We start from the raw sequence: 13265 nt of genomic DNA, 5'->3' as shown, positions 1-13265 counted from the left end.
CCCCCCCAAAAAAAACACACACACACCTTTTCTCTGTTAATACGATGCAACTTGACCCACTGAAAGGCAGTCAATAGCTGAAGGTTTTGAAGTTCCTGTTTCTCTCAGTTTTATTTTATCTGTCTTCCTGCATGAGAGTGATATTGTTAGAACACATGCTAAAACAGAAATTTTATGGGTACACCTTCATTTCAAGCTCCCTTATAGAAAAAGCGTAAAAAAAAAAAAAAGACTGAATAACTTTCAAATTATGATTATTACATCTCCACCTTCATTCAGCCCCCTTCTAAAAACACAGTAAAAAAGGCCAAATAACTTTTAACCTATGGTTATTACATTTTTTCTTCAAGAGCGTGGTTATATAATATTCTTTTGGCTATAGGCTCTATTTGGTAGAGCTTATTTTAGACCTTATAGCTTATTTTAAGCTACAAATAAGCTATAACCTCTGTTTGTTAAAACATTGGAAGCTTAAAATAATAGCTTATTTTGAAATGCTATCCCAAGTAGCGTTTTAAACTAAGCTTCTAACTTTTTAACTTTTTTCCCTTTTAAAAAAAAATATCTTTATTACTCCATAATTTACAAAACTGACATCATCTACCCTTCATTAATCGAAATCATAATATCTTAGCTTATCCTTTTATGTCTTTTTACACTTATAAGCTAATTCAACAACTAATTTTACCAAACACTTTAATTTCACTTAGTTAGCTTTACTAGCTTTTCAGCTTTTAGCTAGCTTTTCAGCTAGGCATGCCAAACAGAGCCATAATATATTCTTGATTACATTTAGCATTTTTTCCCCTGGTTCAATGAATTTGATTTTTTAATGGTTAGATTCCATGTGTAATTGCTTGCTGTGGTTTCATGAATTGGAAACACTTGTATTTTATTCATTTTTATTTCATTTACTTCAAACACCAGTAATTGTTCTACTCTTGCATAGGAGAGTAAAGAAGATACCCTGACTGGTCAAAGGAAAAAGAGAGGAAGGCCACCCAAGAAACTGCTCAGCACTCCTTGTGCTTCCCCAGGTTTATTATTGTTTTTATGAGAGCCTAATATACATTTTATTTTCTGGTTAGCATTTTTTGGGGTTTAGTTGTAGATTATTCCAAGAATGAAATGATTGTTCAAAATTGTGTAACTAATGAAGCTCATGGCAATGTGGGTACTAATTCAGCAGGGATGGGGAGCTCAGTTCCCTATGATGTAGATGCTAAGGATACAATAAAGAGTCAAAGGGGGCACAGGAAAAGTGGAGGCAGGATAAGAAAAATGGCTTTAGCAAAAGTATCAAATCAGAAAAACCGTGCTACAATATTGAAGTCTGAGAAGCATACACTAAAGAGGGGGAAAAGAAAGATTATTGAAGTAAACATTGAATCTCAAATTCCAGGTGAAGATTTTATTATTATTTTTTATTATTATTTTTTTTTTGGGTGTTTGAGGTTTCTTATTTTCATGTTTGGGTTTCTTATTGATTTTGTTTGTTTTGTTGTATTGCTTATTAGTTTTATTACTTCTTCTCCTATACAATTGGGGATATGGAACTATGATGCAAATATGCAATATTTTGATTGTTAAGAGGATTCAAGCAACATAATGTGAAGCAACTCATGTCTCTACCTGCCATTTTGTATTTTCTCTGTTAGTAAAGGATTTTGATTTTGGTCCTTCTGTAGATTCTGCTGATACTCCTGGAGGGAAAGATGCTGAATGCATAGCTGTAGAGAAAGTCATTGCTGAAGTACCTAGCAATGGTTTTGAGGATCAGCCTCTCTCAAAGTGGATTGAAGAAATGCACCCTCCAACTGCTGTTGATGGATCAAGTAAGCTAGTATGCTCTGTATCTTGTGCTCCCTTAGTTTATGGAATTTGTTTCATGATATTTGATCTCTTCCAGGATCACAAGTGAGGAATGTGGAGCAACATAGTGAAGCAAGAGAGAAGTCCAAAGAGATTGTTGTGCGAAATCCTGCTATTGGCAATGGAGAAGTGACACCGTCAAGTGATCTCCAAAGCTTGCCTTTTGTGAAAAACACACTTCTTTGGGCCACAATTGAATCCATGGACGTTTTCCAGAAAATTCCACAGAAGCCACATTTCCGGCCTCTGGAACAAAGTAAAGATAGTTCTCGTGAGGGATTAGCTATCGGTTATATGGTAACTTTTTCTAGTATAGTAGATAAGGCATGCAGATTGGTATTTGATGATCCAAGAAGCACAATTGATGAAATGTTGGACACACTCCGAGATTTGGAGTCTCATGGGTTTGATGTTGAGCCTGTACGTGGACGCTTAAACGAGATGCTGTCATTTAAAGATAAGCAAGAAAATCTTGAAGGCTTGTTGACCGAAACCCAAGGTGAAATAGGAAAGCAAAACATGGAGAAAGCAAAAATTGAGGAGGAGGTTGATGACCTCAAGAAGCATATAGCTAAGTTGGAAAAGAAGCTTTCCCAGGCTATGTCCAGGAAAGGGACTAAAGAAGATGACATAGCTTCTCTTAGGCACCGGATGGGTGAGATCAGCGAGGAAATCAGAAATTTGCGGTGTGATTATGAAGCTTTAACTAGTAAACCATTTTAAGTGCTGCAAAACTTTGTAGGTTAGCTAGCCTTTAGTTGGTATGGTGCCCTTCTGTAGACGTTGTACTATAATTGCTTGCTTTAAATACCAACTCTTTGTGATTGACGTCTGTTGTGGGTAATTAATGTATTATGCTATGTTTGGACTTTGGGGTCAGTACAACCTTCAAAAGAAAAAAAGAACATTTAATGTATTAAAGTGAACATTTAGGGGTGTTTTATTACTGGAAAATGTTTTCCTCACGAATGAGGAAAGAGTTTTTTATTCTTTTATTTTGGTATTTTATTTATGGAAAAAGTTTTCCATAAAAAATTAGTAGAACAATTTTGTTATTATTGTTGTTGTTGTGCATGGTATATTATTTTTATACTCATTATTCCTTACAATTTCAAACCTAATTAAACAATGGAATTAATAATTTCTTTTTCACCAACTAAACAATATAATTAATCTTTTTGATAATTTCTTTTTTATGAAATTTCAATTTCATTCCATCATGTAACTTATATCACAGGTTTATTTTGCAATATAGACCATGGTCAGTATAATGATTAGTAAGTGATGGATATGGAGAAACCCCGCCTAACTGTGACCGAAGGGTGGAACACATCTTATAGGCATTATGACATAACTGTGTACTGGAAGCGGTGGTTCCCTTCCAATCGAGAGCAATAGCAAAGGTCGGAGTTCAGTTTGTCGGTGGACAGGGAAAATAGGCTAACACACTTAGTTCTAGATTGATCGGGCCCTTGTACTCACCTAGTGGTGCAAGAACACCAGAACTCATGCGACCTGTCGATCATCGCACTACAACGGATGACCAAACCTAACCCTCGTCGATGAGAGGAAGTAGTTAGGGAAGCTGCCCGACAAGTAGACAAATCTCGAAAGGTGGAATTTTATTTGGTTACATTTGCACACATTGATGTGATTGTGCAATTTTGATATTCATTAAAACAAAGTTGTCAAATTAATTGCCCCTTTTTGCTTAGGCTTGGCTTTCAAATCATTGGTGTCATAAGTGTATTGCCTCTGCATGAGATTTTTTCTTGTTTTTGAGGGAATGCGATTTTCTTATTCATCTTAGGTAATGTTAAATTATTTTGCTATTTTACATTCTTTGACCTTAATATCAAGGTGAAAGTTTGATTTTGAACTTTATTTGATTTATTTTATTTTTATGAAAGAGGACTAGATAAGGGGAAACATAAGTTTGGGGAAAAAAAAACATTATATTGTAGTAGTTTGGCACTTTTGCATGCTTGCAAGGTGATTTGTAATATGAGTATATTAAGGTAAAATAATCATTATAACATAAAAAACAAATCATCAACCAAATATGTTTATATTACATAGTCTAGTTTTTACCAAACACAGGAATCTAACACTCCCAGCAATCTATCATTTCATAAGGTAATCTAACATTCCGCGAACCAAACGCTAAGGAGGTATTCAATTCAAATTATACAACATAACCAAGGGAATGTAACATTTCAAAGCTTATATTCTCATATTTGGTTCATGTTATCTTACTTCCTCAAGAGAATATAACATTCCACAATAGATGCAACATACCCTCCACATTGAATTTTGAAGGAAACATGATTACTTCACAATTCTTAGATTATCTTTGATTACCGTGCATATTTACAAAATTTTTTCTTTTAATTATAATTACTATAAAATGAGATAATGGTCAAATAAGTATAATAAGACATTCCAACACAATCGCTAACTGCTATATATCATTTTCCTTTTACTAAATACTTTTTTAGTCAAAACTCATAACACAATCGCTAACCGCTATTTCGAAAACAAGGGGAAAGTTAATGCACAAATGAAAAGGACAAAGATAACTCTAGTACCGTAGAATCCGATGCCCTTGTCAACAGTAACACAGTATACAGTCATACGGATTACGGAGCACTAACGCGATATAACTCCAAAGGCAGCCGTCACCGAGCGAGGCACGAGATGTGCCCTCAACCCCCAGAACGACGAACAGCGACCTAACGAGCATGCCGCGTTGAACTTCACGTCCAGCCCACCACCTTTTTACCCTAATTTGACTTCCAGTCTCGCCTCTTCCTCTTAGACACATATACACCCGAATTTCTCGGGTATTTGAATTTATCACTGCAACTTGGATGCACACACTTTGCCGGCATTGGTGCCGATTCTTACTTAAAATGTCGTTGATTAGCTGATCGTGTGCTGGAACTCTGCGTTCGTTGATTATTGGAGTTTTTAGTTACTCGGGGGTAGGTCGGAGTTCGAAATGGAGTCATTAATTGAGCTGTGCGATTTGATCGCGGACAATCCAGCTCAATTTCAGGAGAAACTGACGTGGTTGTGTCGCCGGTGTCCACCGCCGGAGGCACTGCTCGTGGGATCTCCTAGAGTTTCTAGGCCACAGCTCAATGCAGTCCTTGCGGTGGCTCGATTCCTCTCCAAATGCTCCAATTGCGTAGACAAATGGCCCAAATCGCTCATCCTAGCCTTTTATCGCTCTATTTTTTCTTCTTTCAACCCATCCTTTTGGCCGCAATCCCTTGGGATCGACTCGATTGCATCATTCTTTAATGATTTTTTGGGATATGTCTCAAAAGCCTCGAATCTTTGCCCAGATTTCGCTTCAGATGTTTCGGGGTTCACAGGCGAGATTGTGATAGCTGCAATAGGCAATGTAAGTGGAGATGTCAGAATTTCTAAGGTGTTCTTGCATGCCATATCTCTAAATTTCCCTCCTACCATTCCTTCTGACGCGGATAGGTTAATTTCCACTCTCCTTGATCGGTTTGAGATTTGCATTCCAGGCTCTCCGAGAGAGCTCATTTCGAACAACTCAGTAGCAACCTCAGCTCAGAGTTCACCTCTGAGTATGGGCCATGAGAGGTCGAGTCCTGGAAATGATATGAGCATTGCATCTGGATCATCCAGTAGTTTAGTTACTAGGATTGCAGATGACGCAGGCAGCTCACAGTCACCCAAGGGTATAGTGATGAATGGAAGTAGCGGTCCTTGGAGGACCAATGTGGACTCACTGGCAGCAAATATGGGTTTTAATGATGGTGGTGGAGGCAGTGGTGCCTATAGGCTAGCTATTGCTGCTTTTGAGGAGGAGTCCTTAGATAGCCTTGAGAAGCGAGAAATAGCTTTCAAATTGATAGGACACATATTGGACAAAACACAAGTTGATCTCAAACTTTTGGAGCAAGTGAGAAGTATTGCTAGGGAGCAACTACTGTCAATGGTGGCTTTTCTTAAGGTAAAATAAAATCAATTAATTATGAAACTTATCTTTATTTTTCCATTGTATAAGATGTCTTAGTGAAAGAGAGATGCAAGCTTATTCAATTACTTGGTTCTTTCAGATAAGGAAGCATGACTGGTCAGAACAAGGTCAGTCTCTGAAAGTTAGGATCAACACAAAGCTTTCAGTTTACCAAGCAGCTTCTAAGTTGCAGATTAAAACAGTTGGTACCCTTGATTCTGATGGGAAGTCATCAAAGCGATTGTTGCATGGAGCTCTTGCACTATTGATTGAGGCTGCTGAGGCATGCTTGTTCTCAGTGTGGCGGAAGTTGAGAACTTGTGAAGATCTGTTCAGCTCCTTGCTTGCTGGAATTTCTCAAGCTGCTGCTGCTCGCAGTGGCCAACTGCTTCGCGTTTTGCTAATTCGATTTAAACCTCTTGTCTTGGCTACATGTGCTCAGGTACAATGTTGGGGCTTGGTTAGATCGTTTCAAAAGTGATGCATATTGTTGTTAAATGTTTTTGTACATTGGTCTTTACTGGCAGGCTGACACTTGGGCCAGCAGTCAAGGGGCCATGTTTGAAAGTGTTTTGAAGACTAGTTCTGAGATAATTGAATTTGGATGGAAAATAGATCGATCTCCTGTGGACACTTTCATTATGGGATTAGCTACAAGTATTCGGGAAAGAAATGACTATCGAGAAGAGGTGAGTTGACACATGTTAACATTTGGAACATGGAATACATATTTATTGGTAGTTGAGAGTGTGCACGGGTGTATCAAGTAACAATTATTGCTTTATTCTGTGTACATGCATGTTTCCCTTGTTTCCTAATAGTTTGTTTGGTGGTTGCTTTCGTACATTTTACAAAGTTCAAAGTTGAAGTTCCAGAGGAAGTCAGAAAAACTATAGTGGAAATGTGGAATGTCCTGTTTTTGCTTAGGATGAGTGATCATACCAAAAATGCTCTTATATAGAGAACGTAAGAGATGTAAAAATAGGGTACATACACTTTATGTTAGTTTTACAATATCTGCTAGCACAATAAGCTACCATTCATCAGTTTTTTACTTGATACATTCAGATACATTTTGTAGTAAACTTTCCCACAGTTTTGTATGATAGTAGGATATACATAGTGTTATCTTGCTTTGAGACCATGTACTTCGGAGTTTGATTTGCATAGTGCCTGCTTTGCCCAACTGATTGCTTCTTGAAAATGAGGATTTTGAAGAAAGCCTCAATTTGGAGCTTCTCTAAAAAAAAATCTTCCCACCTTTCTAACCTTAAAAACCCTTGTTTACTTTTAGTGTATTGCCCAACTTCTTTTTGGAGTTGATAAGCTCCAAAATGAGTTGGTCCAAACTAGCACATGGTGGACTTGAATAATAGGTATATCTGGTTGATTAGTTGCTCTTCCACTTGTAAGTTTTTTTCTACTTTTATATGAATGTTATGCCTCTTTTATGCCAATTTTCAGCAAGAGAAGGAGAAACAGGCAGCTTCTGCTATTCAGTTGAATGCTATAAGGTTACTAGCTGACCTGAATGTCAAAGTTAACAAGGCTGAAGTGGTTGACATGATATTGCCATTGTTTATTGAAAGTTTAGAAGAGGGTGATGCTTTGGTGCCGGGATTGCTAAGACTCCGAGTATGATTGTCTTTTCTGGTGTACTTTAGTGGACTTTAATCTTTCTGCCCTTTTGTCTTCTCAATGTTTATTGCTTCCTTTAATCTTTTTTCTCAGTTGCTCAACCATATGTTTTGTTGGAGTTATTGCAGCTTCTTGATGCTGTTTCTCATCTGGCAAGTTTAGGCTTTGAGAAGTCCTACCGTGAAGCTATTGTTCTGATGACTCGAAGTTACTTGAGTAAACTTTCTGATATTGGCTCAGCTGAAAGTAAAACCTTGGTTCCGGAAGCTACCACAGAACGCATTGAGGTTTGTTGCATTTTTTGTATACTAGTAAGCTTTGGATTTATTTATGAAGGTTTGAGTATTTCTGTGGTGCTCACATGTGCAATCAAATTCTAGACACTTCCTGCTGGATTTCTTCTGATTGCCAGTAGACTCAGCAACCCTAAGTTGCGCTCAGATTACCGTCACCGGCTGTTGTCATTGTGTTCAGATGTGGGCTTGGCTGCTGAGGCAAAAAGTGGAAGGTAGGCACCTGCTAACCTTGGCTAAGCAGAAGGGGCTGATAATATTGTATTCAGCGAAGCTCATGGACCTTGTCTTTTGCAGGAGTGGAGCAGATTTTCTTGGGCCTCTACTTCCTGCTGTTGCCGAGATATGTTCAGATTTTGATCCCACTGTAGATGTTGAACCCTCACTTCTAAAGTTATTTAGAAATTTGTGGTTTTATGTTGCTCTCTTTGGGTTAGCTCCTCCGATACAGAAAAATCAAGGTGTGTCAAAGCCTATTTCCACTACTCTAAACAGTGTTGGGAGCATGGGAACAATCGCACTTCAAGCAGTAAGCGGGCCATATATGTGGAATTCTCAGTGGTCTTCTGCTGTCCAGCGCATCTCCCAGGGGACACCACCTCTTGTAAGTTATACACTGCAAGAAGCAAATCTGAAATGTCTTCTGGTTTAGCTATTTGCCTATATCCACCAACTATTATTTGTTTTTTTAAATTAAATTGAAGCACGGACATGAACTGTTGCGTTTCTGTTTTAGCAATTGTTTAGCTTTTTCTTTTATCTCTTTTCCTTTTTAATAAATCTGTCTCATATTTGAATTCACAATATTTTAAGAGATCTTGTAATAACATTACTTGTAAAAAGCTACTTTGTTGTAATACTCGTTAATAAAAAAAAAAAGGACATCTTAGAATTTGGTGCAGACACATTCATCTTAAGCTTCCTAAATACAGTTCAGTCAAAATGTCTAGCAGAAGGAAGGCATCAGTTATTCAGTTATATGAGGAATATGAGAATCTAAATTAGATGAAAGGGATTCCTGGGGTGTCAGAGAGTACTTCATGAGATGAATTAGCACTGATTCTATATGCCTCACGGCCTCACTCCAAGTTTACCTGTAGAAATTGTATATTTACAGAAGTTTTGTAGGGGTACAACTTGTGATGACATGAAAGTTCAGCAAATCATGATTTGGAATATGCACTCTACTAGTTATATCCACTAATCTGCTACTATTCTATTTGATGCCTGCACTTTTCATGCATGTTTATTATTGTTGTTATTAATAATAATATTCTTATTCATTACTATTACTCTGATTTCTGGTCTTTCATTTCTAGAGACAAATAGCATATGTTGAAGGAAATATTTATTTTAAGGCTTTAATACCAACTGACATTTTCATCAGGTTGTGAGCTCTGTGAAATGGCTCGAAGATGAGTTGGAACTTAATGCTCTTCATAACCCAGGTAGCCGAAGGGGGAGTGGAAATGAAAAAGCTGCTGTAAGTCAGAGGACTGCTCTTTCTGCTGCATTAGGAGGACGCTTGGAGCTTTCTGCAATGAGCACAATTTCAGGTCTTGATGATATTTCATCTTTGGTGTTGAAAAACAGAGTTTTCCGTGTATTTCTCTTATTTTTATGCCTCCTATGCTTGGCTTCACAGTTGATGGTCAAGTATCTTAAGGCATTATTGATTCTTTTCTTACTTACGTAGGTGTAAAGGCAACTTATCTACTTGCGGTAGCGTTTTTAGAGATCATACGATTCAGCAGCAATGGTGGCATCCTGAATGTGGGCCCTGCTTCAACTGCTTCTTGTAGTGCTTTCAGTTGTGTCTTTGAATACTTGAAAAGCCCTAATCTTATGCCAGCAGTTTCCCAGTGCTTGACAGCAATCATCTACAGGGCCTTTGAAACAGCATTAGGCTGGATGGTATTGTCACACTGTTTTCCCCTCTGTTGTGCTTTTTAAAATCTCCTTGTGCCTATATAACCTATTAGAACTAAGTTTCTGTATGCTAATAAAAGTTAATGCAATGACCCTGCCTTGCATGTAAGCATCTTTAATAATGATACGAGGCTGGGAATTTCAAATATGAAGCTACTTGATTAAGTTAATTTATGAATTACGGTTGTGTTTGTGGTGACATGCTTGCTCATAATCCTTTATTGCATCCATGTGTTTTCCCATTTTTTGTTGAAAGTGTTAGAGTTTACAAGGTTAAGAATATCATGCAACTTGTCACAGGATGATCGAACATCTGAGACTGGGCAGATTGCTGAGACTAGAGAATCTACTCTGTCTGCCCATGCTTGTTTTCTCATTAAAAACTTGTCTCAGAGGGATGAACATGTTCGGGATATCTCAGTCAATTTGTTGAATCGACTTAAAGATCGATACCCTCAGGTTGAAATTCCATTTGTTGTTTACATTTCAAATTATTCATATTTTCTTTCATGGAATTTTCTTTTGCTCTGTTGCAGTGTTCCTAATTCTAACCCCATAATGGTTTATGTGCTTTCAGATTCTGTGGAACTCTTCTTGTCTGGATTTGCTGCTATTTTCTGCACAGAATGATCCTCCTGCAACTCTTGTCAGTGACCCTGCATGGGTTGCAACCATCCGTTCTTTGTACCAGAAGACTGTTCGGGAATGGATAATTGTGTCACTATCATATGCTCCTTGCACTACTCAGGGCCTTCTTCAGGTTTCTTGTTTAGAGTTCATCGTGATGCTGTATGATTGTTTGCATTATATGACATTTATAAGTTAAACCAATGTGCCTGTTATTGAGCAGTTCAACTTTACTGCTTTGAGATCTATGTTTTTGTCGGTGAAAGCACTCTGCAATGAATGGTCTCACTAACATGCTTCAGTGATTTGATATATCTTTTAATTATAGCTTAACAGCCACTGTTGCTTCTTCTTTAGAATCTCAGTTATCTAAAATTAAGAGAATTTTGTTCCTCAGGAAAAGCTATGCAAAGGAAACACCTGGCAAAAAACACAGCCAACTAAAGATGTTGTTTCTCTTCTATCTGAGATTAAGATTGGTACTGGTAAAAATGATTGTTGGACTGGCACAAAAACTGCAAATATTCCTGCTGTCATGGCTGCAGCTGCTGCAGCATCTGGAGGAAACTTAGCACTGACAGAGGCGTTTAATTTGGAGGTGCTAAGTACTGGAATGGTGAGTGCTACTGTAAAATCTAACTATGCTGGGGAGATAGCTGGAATGAGAAGGATATATGAGGGCATTGGTGGGCTTGATTCTAATCTCCTAACGATAGGAAATGGGCATAATCTTGATCCTCCAACCTTTGGATCTGCAGCTATGGTTCGAGATTCACCTCCCAAAACTTACTCTTTTTGTGAGTTATTACTTATGAGGTTTGTGCGTCTACTTCAGAAGTTTGTTAACATAGCAGAGACAGGTGTAGAGGTAGATAAATCTTCATTTCGTGAAACATGTTCTCAAGCTACTGCTTTACTTCTTTCAGATATGGTAAATGTAAGGCTCTACCTCATCTTTACGTAATTCTCGAAGGCATTTGTTTTGCCCTATGTCACTCCTGCTGATATTGGTGGTACAATATCTGTTACAGGGTTCAGATTCAAAATCTATTGAGAGCTTTGCACAGCTTCTTCGTCTCCTTTGCTGGTGCCCAGCTTACATTTTAACCCCTGATGCAATGGAGACTGGTATATTTATTTGGACATGGTTGGTTTCAGCAGCTCCTCATCTGGGTCCTCTTATCCTTGCTGAACTCGTTGATGCATGGTTGTGGACGGTTGACACGAAAAGAGGTCTTTTTGCATCTGAGACACGGTATTCTGGGCCCGCTGCTAAGTTAAGGCCTCACCTGGCTCCTGGGGAGCCAGAATTACCACCAGAAAAGGACCCTGTTGAACAGATAATGGCCCAGAGACTTTGGATTGGATTTTTTATTGATCGCTTTGAGGTGATATGTTTTGGCTTTTGTACCTATACAACTCTTTTTCTCTAACAAGTTTTTAGATGTCATGCCATTCCATACTGTTCTGAATTATCTGCTTCCATTTTTGGATTGCTTGGAAGTGTGTGATTGCTTGGAAGTGTGTGATCATAGAATGATACTGCTCTGACTTTCATGACATTTTGTACAGTTTATATCTTCACTTATCCCATCATGTGTTTAGTAATTTACCTTATTTTAGCATTTCTCTTGCTAACTAATGTAAGAGAACCTATCAAGGTTTTTGTTTCCTCTGCATGCTTAGTCAAATTGTTCAACTGAAAAATCTACTCTCTTTTTTTTTTTTTTTTTTTTTTTAAACTTTCTTTTTTCTCCTATTCTTTTGTGTGCAGGTGGTTCGCCATAATAGTATTGAACAGCTTTTACTACTAGGTCGATTGTTACAAGGAACCACAAAGCTCACTTGGAACTTTTCCCACCACCCAGCTGCTTCTGGAACCTTTTTCACCCTCATGCTATTAGGGCTAAAATTTTGCTCTTGTAAGTCACAGGGTAGTCTACAGAACTTCAGGAGTGGGCTGCAGCTACTGGAAGACAGGATTTACAGGTAAAAAAAAAAACTTGAAACAGACCTTTGGCTGTTTATAGATTTTGAATTGCCTTTCTTGCCGTGAGCTGAAATGAAGGAGGCTTATTATTATGGAAGGAAAATTGAGTATTGAAACAGAGTTTCAAATTAACACAAACTTTTCTGTACACGTATGCTGCGATTTTGTGTCACTAAAACATTTAGTAGCATAGTAAAGTTATTTATCTTGCTCATATGTAGGGCTTCATTGGGCTGGTTTTCCCATCTACCTGAATGGTATGACATGGGTAATAACAATTTTGCCTTGACTGAGGCTCACTCTGTTTCTGCATTTGTTCATCATCTTTTGAATGAGCCAGTGGATACTCAACTTGATATGAAGGGACGGGGACCTGAAAATGGAAGCTCTTTCAACAATGTGGTAAGATGATACTTGATGAAGAGAGTTAAATGAAGTAAATTAATACAATTCGTTCATTTGTACTTTAGGCGATGTATTTTCAGACTATTACAAGAATCAAATCAAGAAAGTCTTGCAAATATAGCATTATTTTTGTCATTGAAACACCCAACATGCAGACACTATGAAGTATGGGACATGGGAAATGACAATTTTAAAAAAGGTAGGACATGAAATGCAGGGGAAATGTGCAAATATAAAAAATATAGGGGTTTATTTGTGAATATTAATTTTCTATTAGTTCCATTATTAAAACTAATAAAGAGTATATTCACTATAACAAAAATAGGGGTACATAAAGTTGGATTTGGAAGAATTCGTACTTTTTTATATATATATGGAAAATTCTAAGGTGCCGATTGGACATTCTTGTACCGGGTAGGCGGGTACAATCCCAAAGTGAATGGGTAAGGCTTTGAGCTTGTACCGGTACCAATCGGCATGGTAGAATGACTCACCCCCCCCCCCCCCCCCCCCC

General features: G+C 37.8%; 2 protein-coding genes across 8 annotated transcripts in view; both read left to right on the top strand.

The window, feature by feature from the left end:
- The window catches only part of LOC116003767 (DUF724 domain-containing protein 6), an 8012-nt gene extending 5153 nt beyond the window's left edge, over positions 1–2859 (top strand). For 5 of the 6 annotated variants that reach the window (XM_031243689.1, XM_031243686.1, XM_031243691.1 and 2 more), the window contains exons 6-9: positions 950–1037; positions 1187–1402; positions 1689–1835; positions 1910–2859. In XM_031243689.1, the coding sequence (XP_031099549.1) occupies positions 950–1037; positions 1187–1402; positions 1689–1835; positions 1910–2595 (1137 nt within the window). In that variant the 3' untranslated portion in view covers positions 2596–2859. The remainder of the gene's footprint in view (positions 1–949; positions 1038–1186; positions 1403–1688; positions 1836–1909) is intronic. The other variant, XM_031243687.1, reaches the window with a different exon arrangement.
- Positions 2860–4466: 1607 nt separating this feature from the next.
- Positions 4467–13265, top strand: part of LOC116004555 (phosphatidylinositol 4-kinase alpha 1-like) — a 23193-nt gene continuing 14394 nt past the window's right edge. Inside the window, exons 1-15 of one of the 2 annotated variants that reach the window (XM_031244656.1) lie at positions 4467–5863; positions 5970–6311; positions 6397–6558; positions 7334–7504; positions 7636–7794; positions 7888–8015; positions 8098–8404; positions 9188–9356; positions 9497–9714; positions 10030–10188; positions 10307–10489; positions 10754–11287; positions 11388–11744; positions 12131–12345; positions 12568–12748. In XM_031244656.1, coding sequence (XP_031100516.1) covers positions 4874–5863; positions 5970–6311; positions 6397–6558; positions 7334–7504; positions 7636–7794; positions 7888–8015; positions 8098–8404; positions 9188–9356; positions 9497–9714; positions 10030–10188; positions 10307–10489; positions 10754–11287; positions 11388–11744; positions 12131–12345; positions 12568–12748 — 4275 coding nt within the window. In that variant the 5' untranslated portion in view covers positions 4467–4873. Of the gene's footprint in view, positions 5864–5969; positions 6312–6396; positions 6559–7333; positions 7505–7635; positions 7795–7887; positions 8016–8097; positions 8405–9187; positions 9357–9496; positions 9715–10029; positions 10189–10306; positions 10490–10753; positions 11294–11387; positions 11745–12130; positions 12346–12567; positions 12749–13265 lie in introns of both variants that reach the window. The other variant, XM_031244655.1, reaches the window with a different exon arrangement.

This window comes from Ipomoea triloba, chromosome 14 (genome assembly GCF_003576645.1).
Source record: "Ipomoea triloba cultivar NCNSP0323 chromosome 14, ASM357664v1".
Lineage (NCBI taxonomy): Eukaryota > Viridiplantae > Streptophyta > Magnoliopsida > Solanales > Convolvulaceae > Ipomoea > Ipomoea triloba.
The sequence above is the reverse complement of the archived record's forward strand: the minus strand, read 5'-3'. Positions and strand labels throughout refer to the sequence as shown.